The 17,629-nt window shown below is 44.8% G+C and overlaps 1 protein-coding gene across 1 annotated transcript in view; it reads left to right on the forward strand.

Moving 5' to 3' along the window:
* Positions 1–290: 290 nt before the first annotated feature.
* The window catches only part of mybpc2a (myosin binding protein Ca), a 79,942-nt gene continuing 62,603 nt past the window's right edge, over positions 291–17,629 (forward strand). The window contains exons 1-6 of the mRNA XM_068019667.1: positions 291–364; positions 12,334–12,597; positions 12,713–12,739; positions 14,699–14,731; positions 14,847–14,876; positions 17,232–17,309. Of these exons, the coding sequence (XP_067875768.1) occupies positions 343–364; positions 12,334–12,597; positions 12,713–12,739; positions 14,699–14,731; positions 14,847–14,876; positions 17,232–17,309 (454 nt within the window). The 5' untranslated portion in view covers positions 291–342. The remainder of the gene's footprint in view (positions 365–12,333; positions 12,598–12,712; positions 12,740–14,698; positions 14,732–14,846; positions 14,877–17,231; positions 17,310–17,629) is intronic.

Raw genomic sequence — 17,629 nt, forward strand, 5'->3', positions numbered from 1 at the left:
TCTCCCTCTGTCTGTCTTTCCCTCGATCACTCTCTTTTCCTGTCCATCTCTATCACTCTTTCCCACTGTGTTTATATCTCTATTCCTCTCTCCTTCTGTCTCAACCTCTGCCCATTACTCTCTAGCTGTGTCTCTCTATCTGTCCCAGGCCCTGTGGCTCTGGCACTTGTCCCTCTCGGGTCTCGGCCCCTCCCCGGGGGAATGTCAGTGCTGTCTGGCAGGATCCAGGGGAGGGGATCGGGTGGCTCTGAGCCTCTCTCTCATCTGCGGCTCTCTTATCTCCCAGAGTGTCGGTGGGTGCTGATCGCTCAGTGGGAGCGGGAGCAACGTCGAGACGCAAATATGCCGGAGCCCAAGAAACCAGGTCAGTGAACCCGGGCTCCCAGGGGAGTCCTCCCGCTTGGGACCCATTGCAGAAAACAGTTTGCAAACTTTAAAATAACAATCTTTAAACTTTTTTTGTATGACCTTATTTGTCAAATGGGAATAGTTATAAATAATGCAAATTAATTTAAATCTGAATTCCACTTTTGAACCATAAAGAGAATTGTTTATATTTTTATATTTCATTTTATAAATTCTGTTTTACATTGTGCAAAATTAGGAGAGAATGCCATTCAGGTTTTACTGGAAGCTTTTTTAAATGGGGAAAACATTTTTTTGAGGCGATTCTGCATCTCGCAGGGTCAAGTTCACAGAGAATTTCTTGTTTACGTTTGCTTTTCCGCTGAGAAAATCAGTTCTCTGACTTAATTTGACAGAAGTGATCTGGAATGCGCTGCCTGAAAGGGCGGTGGGAACAGATTCAACAGTAACTTTCAAAAGGGGAATTGGATAAATACTTGATAAGGGAAAATTTGCAGAGCTATGGTGAAAGAGCAGGGGTGTGGGACTAATTGGATAGCTCTTTCGAAGAGCCAGTACAGTCGCAATGGGCTGAATGGCCTTCCGCGCTGTCATTCTATGATCCTGTGGAGTTTTCCTAACAAAGCTATTTCTGCAGTTGTATTAATAATTATTGCAAGCGTTATGAAAGATTCGAATCGGAGTATTTGAGAGTTCTGTTAAGGGGAAGAGCAGAGCAGACGAACTGTCTGATTCCAAACAGTGTTGGGGGTTTGTGAGTTTAAAAGCGGGTGTGTTTGGAGAGTTTGGGTGGTGTTCTAGCAAGTGGAGTTGGCTATTGAAGGCTTAATCTTTTATTTTTAAATATTCATTCACGGGATGTGAGCATAGCATTTATTGTCCTTGAGAAGGTGGTGATGAGCCGCCTTGAACCACTGCAGTCCATGTGGTGAAGGCACTCCCACAGTGCTGTTCGAGAGGGGTAACAGCATGTTTTATGATCTCTTTCAACATTAACCTGTGAGGTGGGGTTGAGGAGCCCACTCCAGTCTGTACAGTTTACCCTGACCTGCAGTCCACGCGACTTATCTAATAACCCAAGCACAATGCTAACTGATTTCCCCCTCCCCCCGCCCCCCCCCCCCCTCGCAGGTAATGGGGCAAATTCCTTGGGTGCAGCAGCTTATCCACCCAACCTCCTCAAAGCTGCACTGGTACGAAATCAGAACTTGTTTGCACAGCAGATTCCGAAAGAGGAAAGGGCAAGTTCGCACTTTGGGGAATGCGAGCATCTTTGCGATACTGTGAACTTGCATTTGGATAGCGCCGTTCGTGCCCTCCAGGACCTCCCAAAGTGCTTTACAACCAATGAAGTACTTTTGAGGTGTAGCTACTGTTCTAATGTGTCCTCCCCCCTCGAAACAAGATTAGATCCCCCTCACTGTTTGACAGTATTGTAAGATACTTGTAAGAAGGGGCGGCGCAGTGGTTAGCACCGCAGCCTCACAGCTCCAGCGACCCAGGTTCGATTCTGGGTACTGCCTGTGTGGAGTTTGCAAGTTCTCCCTGTGACCGCGTGGATTTTCGCCGGGTGCTCCAGTTTCCTCCCACAGCCAAAGACTTGCAGGTTGATAGGTAAATTGGCCATTGTAAATTGCCCCTAGCGTAGGTAGATGGTAGGAGAATAGTGGGAATGTGGTAGGGAATATGGGATTAATGTAGGATTAGTATAAATGGGTGGTTGTTGGTCGGCACAGACTCGGTGGGCCGAAGGGCCTGTTTCAGTGCTGTATCTCTAAATAAATAAATAAAAAGATTGAGACTCTAATAATCTCCACTTCCTCAGGATCACCTCAAGAGCTCTAAACACTGCCCCCCTTTTTTTTAAACTCTGCCCTCCCCCTTCGCAAAAGTCTCAAGAAAAATACTCCAATTCTACATAATTGTATATTTTTAAATCAGCAGTAATGATAAATAATGCATCTATGGAAATATTTTGCAGGTTTGCTTGGAAATTTGTGTCAAAGACTGTGCACCAATGTGGAGAGTTTCTGGCTCTGAGAATGTTAAGATTGGGACAAATTTGGCTCTGCGCAAAGCCACAAACGGGAAAGTGGAACTCGCCTGTAATATGCATTTAACCCCCTCGGCGCCAGTCTCGACCTGTAGTCCCACCCCTTCGTCCCTATAAGTTGTCTTATCCAGATGTAAACACCAGGAGTTTATGAAAGAGATTTTGCCCTTTCGCTTTCTTTTGGTCGGATGTTGACCCCTTGCATTTTACAGTGTGATATTTCCATGATCCCAGAAGCTCAGGACATGTCTGTGAGATGTTAAGCCGAGGCCCCACCTACTCTCCCAGGTGGACGTAAAAGATCTATTTTGAAGAAGAGCTGAGGCGTTCTTCCCAGTGTCCTGGCTAATATTAATCCCTCAACCAAAGTCAACAAAAAAACAGATTACCTGGTCATTATCAAATTGCTGTCTGTTTGTGGAATCTTGCTGTGCGCAATATGGCTGCCGCATTTCCTACATCAGAGCAGTGACTACATTACAAAATTACTTCACTGGCTGTAAAGTGCTTTGGGGCATCTGGAGGTTCTGACAGGTGCTTGCGTGCTTTCAACTTTCATCACTTTCTGCCCATGTCCCTTACCTAACGTAACCTTCACTCCTATCCACAATCAGGTGGGAATCCAGCTCCTTTATCAAAAGAAACTGTCCCTCCCCACGAAGGAAGTATCGTGGAGGTTTCCTGCTTTTTAGGTGAGGTGACCCCCCCCCAGTATCCCCTCAAGGGGTAAAAGTGAGGATATCAGTAGTGGAATATCTGGCTGCAGAGACTTGCTGAAAATAGTGCCTGCCATGTTAAGTTGTCTCAAAACTGCTGGCAAGCTCATTTGAAACCTGTCTCCCAGGGTGTTGGGTTTCTATACTGAGGAGGATTGCAGACTTCGACAGAGTATCAGTTCATTTTACTTCATGCCACTGGGGAGGGGGAGGGGAGGGTGAGCAGTCTTCTTTGCCCCTAGTAGGACAGACTGCCAGCATCATCCCTCTCAGCCTGGTTGCATGGCTACAACCCAGCAGTTTCGTAATGCTGAGTGTTATTCACCCTGTTGTTGGAAAATAAATTAACAGGATTTAAAGGAGCATTAAGTTAAATCCCATCAACCAACATTTAAGGCTCATAACACGTTTTAATGTCTCTCATTTTCCCCCTTCCAGTCAAGCTTTCTCTTTTTCACTAGCTTTAACACACCAGTTCTCTACTGCTTTGTCTCACTTTATACATTTCCTCTGTGTCTGCCTCTATCACCATCTCACTCTGCCTCTCAATGCCCCTTCCTGTCTCTCTTTGCGTGTCCCTATCTCTCTGTGTGCATCTGTTTGCCACTCACTTTCCTCACTCGGCAGGCTGGATTTTTCCATGGGCTTCACACGGGGGTCCCAAGCCCATACGTGCCAGCAGCACACCCTTCAGAGCAATCTTCCAGGAGATGCCCTCCTAATTGGCCGTCCCTGCACTCACCCTCCTATTAAGGAGAGTGGGGTAGGCTCCTAATGCTGCCAAGCCCATTAAAGGGCCCACAGCTGTAGAACCTCAGCTGTTAGCCAAAGATGTTAAAGGATTTGAGGCAAAGGTGGGTATATGGAGTTGTCAGCCATAGTCTTATTGAATGGCAGAACAGGCTCGAGGGTCTAAATGACCTCTTTCTATTCTTACATTAGACATACATAGAATACCGGCTCAAAGGTCTGGAGTGGGGCTTGAACCCAGAACCTTCTGGCTTAGTCAGTGCTACCCACTGAGCTAAGCCTGGGTGTAGGTGACAGTATGCAAGTTTTTCTGCTAACAAAGGACCCGCTTTCCTCAGTCTCTCAAAGAATGACTTCAAATACTCCACATCAGATCATCAGCACGCACCAAATAGACAGAAATGACACTGGTCTGTAGATTGATAATTTAGGCAGAGATTTGCCTTAGTATCAAACAGTTTAGATGCCGAACAGATTTCTGAAGGCTCTCTGGCAATTCACATGTCTTGGGGCATTTTACACTAAGTTAAAGGTGCTACATAAATGCAAGTTATTGTTGATAGAGGTCTCCTCTGCCATGTATTTTCTAACTAAATACTTGCAGGATATGTGTATGTTTTCAACAACAACTTGTATTTATATTGTGCCTTTAACATCGTAAAAGGTCACAATGGGGTTCATAGGAGTGATTATCAAACAAAATTTGACACTGAGCTGCAAAAGGAGCTATTCGGACAGGTGATTAAAAGCTCGGTCAAAGAGATAGGTTTTTAAGGAGCGTCTTATTTATTTATTTAGAGATACAGCACTGAAACAAGCCCTTCGGCCCACCGAATCTGTGCCGACCATCAACCACCCATTTATACTAATCCTACACTAATCCCGTATTCCTACCACATCCCCACCTTCCCTCAATTCCCCTACCACCTACCTACACTAGGGGCAATTTATAATGGCCAATTTACCTATCAACTTGCAAGTCTTTGGCTGTGGGAGGAAACCGGAGCACCCAGCGGAAACCCACGCGGTCACAGGGAGAACTTGCAAACTCCGCACAGGCAGTACCCAGAACCGAACCCGGGTCGCTGGAGATGTGAGGCTGCGGTGCTAACCACTGCGCCACTGTGTCTTAAAGGAGGAGAGAGAGGCGGAGAGGTTTAGGGAGGGTATTCCAGAGCTTCGGGCCCAGGCAGCTGAAGGCATGGCAGCCAATGGTGGAGCGATGAAAATCAGGGTTGTGCAAGAGGCCAGAATTGGGGGAAGGCAGAGATCTCGGAGGGTTGTAGGACTGCAGGCGGTTACAGAGATAGGGAGGGGAGAGGCCATGGAGGGATTAAGATTGAGGAAATCTCCTGAGGTGAATTTACCAAATCATGGTGGCCACAGGAAATCCCCCGACAAACGGCATTACCAGATCTCCTCCTGCTCTTCCTCCCAAACCCTAGCTACGCCAGTAAATGTAATTAAAGGTTTGGGATCAAATGCAGGCCTGTAATCTGACCAAAGAGTTCAGATGATAGTTGTAAACCAGGAGCTTTGACATCCCAACTCATTTGAATCTATCGGTTGGATTGTAAGTCATCTTCAGTGTTTGCTAATCTTCAGACCTTTCATCAATATCAGACAATGATAGTCAGTTCTGGTCACCACACTTCAGGAAGGATGCGAGGGTCCTTGAGAGGGTGCAGAGGAGATTTACGAGGTTGGTTACAGGGATGCTTAGTTTGCAAAAGCTGGGGTTGTTTTCTGGGAGCAAAGGAGAATGAGGGGAGATTCGATAGAGGTACAAGATTACGACAGACTTAGATAAGGTAGACAAGGAATAACTGTTCTCATTAGCTGATGGTACAAGGTCTAGGGGACACAGATTTCCAGCTTTGAGCAAGAGATGTCAGGGAGGATGTAAGAAAGAATTTTTTTTTTTACACAGCGAGTGTTAATGACCTGGAACTCGCTGCCTACGAGGGTGATGGAAATGGAGACGATTCATAATTTCGAAAGGAAATTGGATGGGCACTTGAGAGAAATAAATTTCCAGGGCTACGGGAATAAAGTGGGCAGAATAGGATTGACTGGATTGCTCTGCAGAGAGCCAACATGGACTTGATGGGCCGAATGGCCTCCTTCTGTGCCATAATAACTCTATATACAGTTTGTGTGATGGAATCCACCAGCACTAACATGGCACTAGAAATAAGTTTCTTTATTGTATTTTCATGGGCCACATTGGCCTCTGGGACGATCCAGAAGTTTTCAGAATGTTAACCAGACTCCAGGCGACTGCTCATTCCATTTGGCATCCCATTTCCTTCCCTCCTTTCTGCCTCGCCACCCATTGAGGGTTTTCAATGACTTTTCAGCAAAGCCAATGCAAACTGCAGGACTTAAGGAAGTGGTGATAGAGTGAGATGAAGTATGTGGAACGCAGTACCTGAAAAAGTCGTGGAATCAGATTCCATAGTAGTTTTTAAGAGACAATTGGACACATTTGGAGAGAACTAATTTGCAGGGGGGGGAGTAATCCAGAGGCCCAGGCTAATGCCTCTAGGGACACAGGTTCAAATCCCACCATGACAGTTGGTGGAATTTAAATTCAATTAATTAATTTAATGAATTAATAAAAATCTGGAATTCAGAGCTAGTCTCAGTAATGCCGTGAAATTATCATCAATTGTTGTAAAAACCCATCTGGTTCACTAATGTCCTTCAGGGAAAGAAATCTGCCGTCCTTACCTGGTCTGGCCTACATGTGACTCCAGACCCACAGCAATGTGGTTGACTCTTAACTGCCCTCTGAAATGGACTAGGCAAGTCACTCAGTTGTCAAGGGCAATTAGGGATGGGCAACAAATGTTGGCCTTGCCAGTGACGCCCACATCCCATGAAAGAATTTTAAAAAAATGCTGGAGTGTGGGACTACATTAGACAGCTCTATCAAAAAGCTGGCATGGCAGGGCAGGGCCGAATGGCCAACTCCCGTTCCTATTTTCTATGTTTCATTTGGCCTGTCATGCCATTCAAAAAAGATCATGGCTGATCGTCTAATTCAGTACTCTGTTCCCGCTTTCTCCCCATATTCCTTGATCCCTTTGGCATTAAGAATTATCTATCTCCTTCTTGAATATATTTAAATGACTTGGCCTCCACTGCCTTCTGCAGTAGAGAATTCCACAGATTCACCACCCTCTGAGTGAAGAAATTTCTCCTCATCTCAGCTCTAAATGGCATACCCCGTATCCTGAGACTGTGATCCCTGGTTCTGGACTCCCCAGCCATCGAAAACATCTTCCTGCATCTAGCCTGTCTAGTCCTGTTGGAATTTTATAGGTTTCTCTGAGATCCCCTCTCATTCTTCTAAACTCTAGTGAATATAGGCCTAGTCAACCCAATCTCTCCTCATACATCAATCCTGCCATCCCAGGAATCAGCCTGGTAAATCTTCTTTGCATTCCCTCCATGGCAAGAACATCCTTCCTCAGATAAGGAGACCAAAACTGCCCACAATACTCCAGATGTGGTCTCACCAAGGTCCTGTATAACTGCAGTAAGACATCCTTGCTTCTGTACTCTCATCCTCTTGCAATGAAGGCCAACATACCATTCGCCTTCCTAACTGTTTGCTGCACTGAATGCTTGCTTTCAGTGACTGGTGTACAAGGACACAATGTACAGGTCTCATTGCATCTCCCCCATTCCCAATCTATTACCATTCAGATAATCTGCCTTTCTGTTTTTACAACCAAAGTGGATAACCTCACATTTATCCACCTTTTTCTGCATCTGCCATGCATTTGCCCACTCACCCAACTTGTCCACCTCCTGGGCTGTACGATTCTCTGATTCTAAGTAGGGTTTGGAGTAGGCAAACGGGGAACATAAGCAGCGGCCTCTTTCTGTGCTGTACACTCCATGTAACTCAATCCTCTTTGCTTGCCCAGTTTTAGACATACCACCAGATCGAATTGTGGCAATAATATTTGTGGAAGGTGCTTTTAATGATATTTAACATTATTTATAAATGTCAGGGGCTGGGACCATCAGCGATTACACACTAGAAGACATAAGGGTTTTCTTTAATGCTGTCCCGTGCTCTGAGTTATGACTGTGTAAAGGGATCACATTTCCAAAGAAGCTGCCATCTGTTCCTTCTTTGGCTTGCATTTTGATTTGTAGGGGGTCTGTGACTTAAATAAGGATACACTTTGCAAATGGAGTTTAAACTAGGGGCATAAATCACTGGAGTTAGGCTCCTTGACAGTTTGCAGTCAGCAGCCAAGATCTCCTTTAGCTCCTGAGTCAGCTTCGCATCCAGGTCAGTGCGATAAATCCTTAGAGTTACTGGCTGATCGAAAGGCAAGGCATCTGGTAATGAGGACAAAGCGAGAGAGCAAGAGAGACAGCCAGTGGACCAGAGACTTGAGAGAAGTCCGCAACATGAAAAGGAAGGGAAAGATAGATTTTGATTTTTATACGGTGTCCTTCATGTCCCAAAGTGCTAATGAATTACTTTTTAAGCGTGGTCACTGATGTGACGTAGCCCAACATGCCAACAGTTTGTGCCCAGCAAGATCCCACAGCAGCAATGACATAAATGACCAGTTAGTCTGTTTGCCGTGTTGTTGGTTGAGTATTGACCAGAGCACCTCCTTGCTAGTCTACAGAAGAGTGCCATGGGAGGTTTTCTGTCACTGGACAGGCATATGGTGTCTCTGACAATGTAGCACTCTCTCGGTGCCACATTGAAGTGTCAGCCTAGGCAATGCACTGGAAGCCATGACCTCCTGCCAAAGGACAATGGTTCCCTATGGCTCAATGGGTAAAGGCACTGCCTAATATGAACTACACAGGCATGTGGAAGGGCCCAGGTTTCGTTCACAGTCTCAGCTGTGTTAGCTAAGGAAAAGAAAGATTTGCATTTATATAGAGCTATCCCAAAGCACTTTACAGCCATTGTAATGTAGACAGTCTGCACACAGCAAGATCCCACAAACAACAATGAGATAATGACCAGGCGATCTGATTTTTTTTTTGTGGTGTTGGTTAAGGGATAAATTATGATCATACTTGACGTTTGTTATGACCAGGTGAGGAAGCCTTTTCCTGGTTTGGCTGTAACAGGGCTTAACTTTTAGAACACAGTGTTTTTAGCTTCCCCTAAAGTGAGTCCTTGCTCACTGCTCTCTAATTGTAATTGCAAAAAAATCAACTAGACAGGTTTTCTCAGATTTAAACAAGAAAGGTCTAAGTTTATTAACCTTAAAACTCTAACTCAGTTAAAACTACTAAAAATATGCGAAGCGACCACACTAGCACGCATACGCGATAAACACACACGCAAATAGAGATAGAGGAGAAGAAAGAATTAAGGAGGAAAGGTTTGAAGTAATAGATGGAGTTCACTAACTGGTTTTGGGTTGGATGTAAAGTCTTTGATTGAAGTTAAGTCTTGCAGTTCTCATTGGGGCCCAGTGCACACTTTCAAACTTGTTTCGCTGGTTTTCCGTCTTGAGGCCTGAGTTACTTCTGTGGGTCCCTGAAACTTTGTGTGAGAGAGAGAGAGACAGACAGAGAGAGGGAGTGCTCTTCTTGAAGTTCAATTGCAGTTTCTTCCAAAAAAAACTGTTCTGTGAGCACAATTCAATTAACTCCAGGTTGGCCAGCACTAGCTCCTTGTTTGGACCAGCCTCACCTGTGAGGTTTGTGGATTCCTCCAAGCTTACCAGACACTCTCAGTTGGTGGGGGGGGGGGAGTTGTAATGCTGGCTCTTACACATTCAATGTGATCATCACTATTGACAAAACCCATCTGGCTAATTGAATCAGGGAGTGCTCCCACTGTCTCTTCATGCAACTGTCTTTTAGAATTCAAATGTGCAGCCATGTTTTCAGTCACTGTTCTGTGGTCTTTTTAAACAAGTTATTTCGATGTCCAGTAACGGTTCAAAAATAATGTTCCATATGACAAAATTAATATATTTCCATCTGGCAGGTGTGGTTTCCATCACACGTGCCATTGAGAACTTGCCTACTCTTCTTTGACAAAGTGCTGTGGGGTCTTTTGCGTCCTCTTGAGGGGACAGACAATATATCTGAAAGGCAGCATGTACGACAGTGCAACACTTCCTCGGTACTGCACTTGGAGGGTCAGCCTAAATTATGTGCTCCAGTCCCTGGGATGGGACTTTAAACCCACACAACCTTCTGACTCAAGAGGGAAGAGTTCTACCCACTGAGCCACGGCTGGGTGAGCATTCGTTGGTGTGTTACACTGGCTTCAGTACCCTGGGTTATGGAGGTGGGGGGGGGGGAAGATCATCCCCAGTTCCTACACCTAATCACCATCCAGTCTGTGGGCGTAGGCTGAGGACAGGATTAGGCTCAGTTATGATGCCATCCATGGTCATAAAATCTGAGTCACCCAGGACGATGTGGTCAGTGGGTTAGAAACTGGAAGGCTGACAGTGCCTGGGGAACCACAGCTCAGTGAGGAGCCAGGGCATTTAGGAGAGGTGCGTGAAAAAGTCAAGAAGGGAACTCAGAAAAAGGCAAGAAAGAAAGACTTGCATTTACATAGCAACTTTCACGACCTCAGGAGGTCCCACAGTGCTTTAGAGCCAATGAAGTACTTTTGAAGTGTAGTCACTGTTGTAATATAGGAAAATATTAATCTAGTAAATGGGATGGAGGAGAATGAGGGAAAGCAAGCAATCGAAGAGAGTTAAAGGGGAAAAGAGGAATATACGAGAAAGCAATGTAGATATAGAACAGTAGGAGAATCAGGGAATGGAGAGGAATTATGAAAAAAGAAAAAGGAACTCTGAGAAAGCTAAATGTTAAGATATCATTAAACAGGGCAGAGAGAAATGGCGTCAGCACAAAGTAAGAATGAAGGAAGGAAGATTCTATCTATTCTTTCTGTCAACTATTCACAAAATCTGCGATTGAGCACATCTGTCTGTTCCTCAGGACCCAATGGCTATATCCCCTTCCTCTCCAATTAGAATCAATGTGGAGTTTCCAAATTACAGAGAGAGAAATAGGCAGTGAGAAATATCCCTTTGTTGGGACTTTCCTCAAGACCTCTCCCGAGTGGAAACTCCCAATGCTTGTGTTCAGCTTGACTTCCGAACAGTGGGTTAAAGAGAGCAGCTGGGCGACATAATAGACCTGAGATGTTTGTTTGTTTGACTGTGCCTCTCTGAAGCTCTTGGGACATCTTTCTGGGTTAAAGGCACGATATATATATATACACAAGTTGTTGAGCTACCACACTGACACCTTGACTGGCCGAAGAGACAATGGGATACAACTTTTGTGCATGTGTTCGGTTCAGTTGTTTGTTCGGAGTGCTCACTACAGTGGGTTACATAGACTCTACAACACAGAATCAGGTCATTTAGCCCAACCCATCTAACTGTTGTCAGCATAACCTTCTGTTCCTTTCTTTCTCATTTACTTATTTAGCATCTCCTTAAATGCATCTGTGCTGTTCGCCTCAACTACGTCTTGTGGCAGCAAGTTCCACATTAAGAAGATCAGAAATAGGAGCAGGAGTAGTCCATTAAACCCCTCGAACCTGCTCCACCATTCAATAAATTCATGGCCGATCTTTTAACCTCATCTCCACTTGCCTGCCCTATCCCATATCCCCTTGATTCCCCTTAGTGTCCAAAAATCGGTCAATCTCTATCTTGAATATACTCAATGACTGAGCATCCATCGCTCTCTGGGGGAGAGAATTCCACAGATTTGCAACCCTGTGTGTGAAGAAATTTCTCCTCATCTCAGTCCTAAATGGCCGAGCCGTTACCCTGAGACTCCCCAGCCAGGGGAAGCATCCTCTCAGCATCTACCCTGTGAAGTCCCTTAAGAATTTTACATGTTTCAATGAGATAAACCACTCTCTGGGTAAAGAATTTTCTCCTGAACTCCTTATTGGATTTGTCAGTTATTATCTTATATTTTTGACCCCTAGACCTCAGAAGTGAAAACATCTCTCCGTCGACCCTATCAAACCCTTTCATAAACTTAAAGACGTCTAGCAAGTCACCCCTCAGCCTTCTCTTTTCTAGAGAAAAGTACCCCAGCCTGTTGAACTTTACCTGATAGTTATAACATCTCAGCTCTGGTTTCATACTTGTAAATGTTTTCTTTGCTCCTGCTCCAGTGCCTCTATATCCTGTTTATAATATGGTTTCTGTTTCCCTAATAAGATCGATGGGGATGTTGATCTTATTGTGCATTCCTGGGGCCTACATGGCCAATTTGCGAAGTTACCAGGTAGGGGATAATAAGATCTGTGTCTCATGTATCATTTTAACTGTGCAACTTCAGTTTAACAATACGTTTTTGTGCTTCTCTACTTCTCCCTTTCCCTCCTCCCACTCCTCTTTCTCATCTGTGTTTTTGCTGGTGGCTTTCTTTGATTTTTTCTTCTCTCCGACGCAGCTGGCTTCATCAAGAAGCCGCAGAGCCAGACGGGAACGCTGGGCGGGAAGGCGGAGTTTGTGGCCGAGGTGGAGAAGATGAATGTGAAAGTGAAGTGGCAGAAAGGTGGGAAGGACCTCATTGCTGGCCCCAAGTACACTATCAAGGCAGAAGGCAAGAAGCACACGCTGATTATCAATGATCTGGCCAAGCAGGATGACTCGGTTTACATGGCCGTGGTGGGCACGGTCAAAGAGAAGTTTGAACTCCAAGTGAAGGAAGCCGGTGTGTAACAGTCTGGCAGAGAGCCGCTTGCTAACATATTCACCAGAACAAGATGATTTAGGCACTGGCTATGACTTGTCCATTAATTAATCCGTTGTATTTCATTACGTTACAGAAAAGGTTGTGACCCAAGTAGCCGCTGGTAAGTTCTTTGTGTTTCTCTTATTGGCTAAAGAGAAATATGCTTTATGACAAAGCTCTCGCTCCACTGTGCTCTTAGAAATCTGGAACTCTGATCGCAAAAGACTGCAAACTGGGGGACAATTGGAGCTTTCAAGACTGACCTCAATAAAGTTTTTGTTAGACAAGGGTATTGAGAGATATGGAGCACAGGCTGTTAAATGGAGTTGAGGCACAGAAGAGCTATGATCGAACTGAATGGCAGATCAGGCTCAAGGGGTTGAATGATCTCCTCCAGTTCCTATGTTCTCCATGTAAAGTGACGGACTCCCCGCTCTCAGTTTCCCCCTTCTGAAAGTGTTACTGGCTCTGTTTGTGATGGACTTCCATGTACAACCAGCCGATCTCACTAAAGTGGTCATTCATCGCACATGAAATTAGAACGTTGGTTTTCAAATGCCTGGCCCGAAGCTCTGGAATTCCCTCCCTAACCCTCTCTGTCTCTCCACCTCTCCTTTCAGACGTCCCTTAAAACCTGCCTATTTCATCAAGCTTTTGCTTGCCGGTCCTAATACCTCCTTATCTGGCTCAGTGTCAAATTTTGTTTAATAAAGCTCCTGTGAAGCACCTTGAGTTGTTAAATGTGTTAAATAAATGCAAGTTTTTCTTGTATCTATATGAGAGGGCTTCGTGCCAATATTGATACATTCCTAAAACCCTTTGCAAATACCGACACACACGTGTGGGCTCTCTGTAACTGGAAATAAGAGGCCACTATCAGTAATGACCATGTAACTAATGGATTTCTGTAACAACGCACCTGGTTCATTAATGCCCTTTAGGGAAGGAAATCCGCTGTCCTCACCTGGTCTGGCCTACGTGTGACTTCAGATCCTCAGCAATGTGGTTGACACGTAACTACCTTCTGAAATGGCCTAGCAAGCCACTCAGTTGCTAAGAAGGTGGCTTATCGCCACCTTATCAAGGGCAATTCGGGATGGGCAATCAATGCTGGTCTTGCCCAATGACGCCATATCTCATGGATCACTTTAAAAATATTGCAGAAAACATTTTGACTTTGTGTCCGGCGACAGAGGCAACGTGCTAATATATCAACAAATATAGTCTAGAATAATGATGAGAGATTAGATGACCCCAGGGAACCTCTGGGATTCATAGTACCTCGAAGATCTAGGGATTTAATACACATTTTTAAAGAAATGGAGAAAATAATGGGACTCAAGATAGACAAATCTCCCAGACCCAATGGTTTCCACCCCAAGGTAATAAAAGAAACAGGTAAGGAAATTGTCTATGTGCTAGTCATAATTTTCCCAAACTCTCTAGAATTATGAACTGTGTTTGGATTGAAAAATTGTAAACGCCACTCCATGACCTAAGGGAACTATGGACTTGCCAGTTTAGCATAAGGTGTGGGGAAGTTATTGGAATCTATCATTAGGGATGGAGTAACTGAGCACTCACACTAGTATCAGCTGATCAAAGAGGATCAGCATGGATTTATGAAGGGCAGTTAATGTCCAACGGATCTAGTTGAAGTTTTTGTGGTGGTCACTAACATGGTGGATTGGGGAGTGTCTACACATTTTGCCCATACGGACTTTCAGAGGGCATTTGGCATGGTTCCACACAGGGAAGCCGCTCAAGGGTTCCGCCGCTGTTCATCATCCGGTAACACCCCCATCCCACCTGCTCCTCCTGACTGCGGGGACAAGGCCAGGGGGTGGGGGCGACAGTGCATGAGGACGGCAAAAGACGCGACTATGCTGCCTTCCAAAGTTGAATGCTCTGCTGACGGTCACAGTCTAGACTTTTGGACAATGACCACTTGGGCAAGGTATTGGTGTGTGACTGTGGAGCCAGAGAGGGAGTCAACACCTTAGCGAGGGGAGAGAATGAGTAAGATTGTTTGTAAAAGCACAATTAGGAGTATCTGTACTAATGAATTCTCCTCTTCTAGTTCCTGCAGATGAAACGAAAGCCCCTGCTGAAGGTAGACAAATAAATTATTTCCTCCTTGTTTCTGTGTAATCTTTTGTAGGTAAAATATATTTATTAATATTTTTTGATTGTCTGTAATGGTTTCTGTGTATCTCTTTACTTTGCAGAACAGAGTACCCCTGAACTCCCTGAAGACGGTAAGAATTTGGATTCATTTTGCCTCACTGGGGACTTAGAATAGTAAAGCACTGAGGAGGCCATTCAGCCCATCATGGCTGTGACGGCTCTCTTATAGTGCTATTCACTTAGCCTCACTCCCCCTGCTCTTTCCCCATAGCACTGCAAATATTTCCTTTACAAGTATATATCCAATTCCCTTTTGAAAATTACTATTGAGTGAGACTAATTGGATAGCTCTTATAAAGAGCTGGCACAGGCCGAATGGCCTCCTCCTGTGTGGTATGATACTATGATTACAGCACCAACCCAAACAGTTCCTGGGAGCTGACTGGGAAGAGCTGGAGAGTTGGTGATAGAGTTTCTACTGGTGACTCTTGTAGAGAATGGGACTGAAAGGAGACCCTGTTAAAAAACCTGGAACTGTGGATTTACAACTCTTTCTGTACTGTACAAAGGCAAAATATTGCAGATGCTGAAAATCTGAAATAAAAACAGAAAATGCTGGAAATACTCAGCAGGTCAGACAGCATGTGTGGAGAGAGAAACAGAGTTAACGTCTCAGGTCGATGGCCCTTCGTCAGGTGCTGTGTTGGTTCCAGATGCTTTAAAGTTTTTTCCATTGAAGTCAATCAGGGGCCTGGTGTAACAGGCAGCTGATCCACTATCGCCTGTTGTACAGTTTGCCCAAATTCCCCCACTGGGTCCAGTCTTCCTTGACCAATCTGCCATAGAGTCTAGAGCATTTTTGAAAGTGAGACCTATCAAAATAGGATGGTGCTTTTAAATTGAAGTGGGCGAGAGTTGGTGAATCTGATCTTGACTCCTGAAGTTGTCAGGTTTTATTTTACCCCGTGTTATTGGATGCCCTACTGCAGAAACTGCATCACACAGAAAACGTTTAGCTTCAAAAGAGCCTGCCAGTGTGTCAATGCAATATACCAGAGGTCTAGTAAATGGATTTTGCTGTGAATGAAGGTGCAGAGGGAAGTAATTAAAAGGTAACTACAGTTCAAGCCTCTCATACAGTTACAATTACTGGACTAGCAACACCTCATTCCAAACGTGTAATAGGAGATATTCAAGTGGATTTGAATACAGAGCAAGTCATACCTTGGTCTCGCAACTTAATAGAAGGATATTAATATCACTGCACTGACGAGGTGATTCACTGCTTATTCGCAGCCTGCCCCAGAGGGGAAATATTTGCATAAGCCTTTCTTTCATTTGCATATAAATAGACTTCAGTAAACTATGTGACCACTAGAGCAGTGTTGAGCATTCCAGGTATATATGCACAATATCGTGCTGGCTGGTGTACGTTGGGACATTGCGGGCTTGATCCAAGAGGGCCCTCCAATGTACAATCAGATAGGCACTTGAGACCTGAAACACATTGGATTAGATATTTGTCTACAAGGCGAATGAGGTAATCTGGCCGAGCAAATTGCCCGCCCTTCGTAGAACCTGCTGGATCTTCATTCCCTGAATCTCAGTGTGAAATCCGTGGAATGAAAAGCAGTTAGCAGGTCAGTAGTGCTGATTATTAGTGCTGATACAGTCTGACTTTTTCTACATGAATTTGCTGCTGGCCATCAGTCATTGTTTCAAACCATTCATCTTAAGACTACATACATGCACACTGTCCCATGCCTGGAAATCGTGCACAGTTGTCTGTCTAGACAGTTCTTATGCGTCTCTTCTCAAAGATGAGGAACCTGTGAAGTTTTTTTTCATGAAAAAGCCAAATACTGCAGATGCTAGAAATCCGAAATGAAAACAGAAAATTCTGGAAATACAAGTCAGGTCAGGCAGCATCTGTGGAGAGAGAAACAGAGTTAACGTTTCAAGTCGATGAGCTTTTTTGTCAGAAGCTTTGCATCCCTTTTTTATAGCATTTTAAATACAAGCATTCATCGCCTAATTCTAGCTGAGTTTAACTTTGTTGGACCTCTTATGACCCATAGGAAATTGAACAGATTGCTGAGCACACGCAGCCATAGGGGCCCCATCCTTATCAATGTCCTGTTCCATTGCCTATCGCGATCCTCCTTTTCCAATGTAATCTCACCGAGCTTTACTTTGTATTTTTGTTCTTGCTGTTCTTCGACTTAACACAGGGGTATCATTGTGACTTAAAGTAAGCATAGAGTTTAAACCAATTTTGCTTACCTTAGCTGCTCTGTCTTTAAAAAACAAATTTGTGAAAGCATGTCTATATTTTTACCTGATGTGTTGTAGTTTCCCTGGGGGTGGCCCTTGGCAGAAAGTTTCCTGAGTAGCATTGTGTTACACAGCGCCAGCAGCTCAGCGCCAGTAAGCTATCCGTAATGCAGGCTTCTGAAGTGCTTGCCTCTTTTTCTTTCCCTTTGCAGACACTGCCCCTGCTGATTCACACCAAAACCTTACTGGCCTCTTCATTGAGAAACCCGAATCGAAGACCGCTTGCGTCGGTGAGTCTGTGCAGAAAGCCAAACAATTACTGTGCTGTTGTGCAAATTGACAGTTACAATCTCAATGAGCGTAGGAGGATGAGGGGGTGACTGATGGAGGTGTTTCAAATGTCAAAAGGAAACTATTTCCTCTAGTGTAGGGTAGAATCCAGAATGAGGGAGACAATGGGCTGAATTTTATGTCTGCGACAGAGGTGCAGGCGACGGGCCAGAAGGTTGGGGAGGGTCAGTTGGTGTGGGGCAACCCCAAGGGGGCAGGACAACCAACCGACACCACCCCTCACCATTTTGTGTGCCCCTCTGCCAACCTCCTAGCTCAT

Source organism: Heterodontus francisci, chromosome 41 (assembly GCF_036365525.1).
Source record: "Heterodontus francisci isolate sHetFra1 chromosome 41, sHetFra1.hap1, whole genome shotgun sequence".
Lineage (NCBI taxonomy): Eukaryota > Metazoa > Chordata > Chondrichthyes > Heterodontiformes > Heterodontidae > Heterodontus > Heterodontus francisci.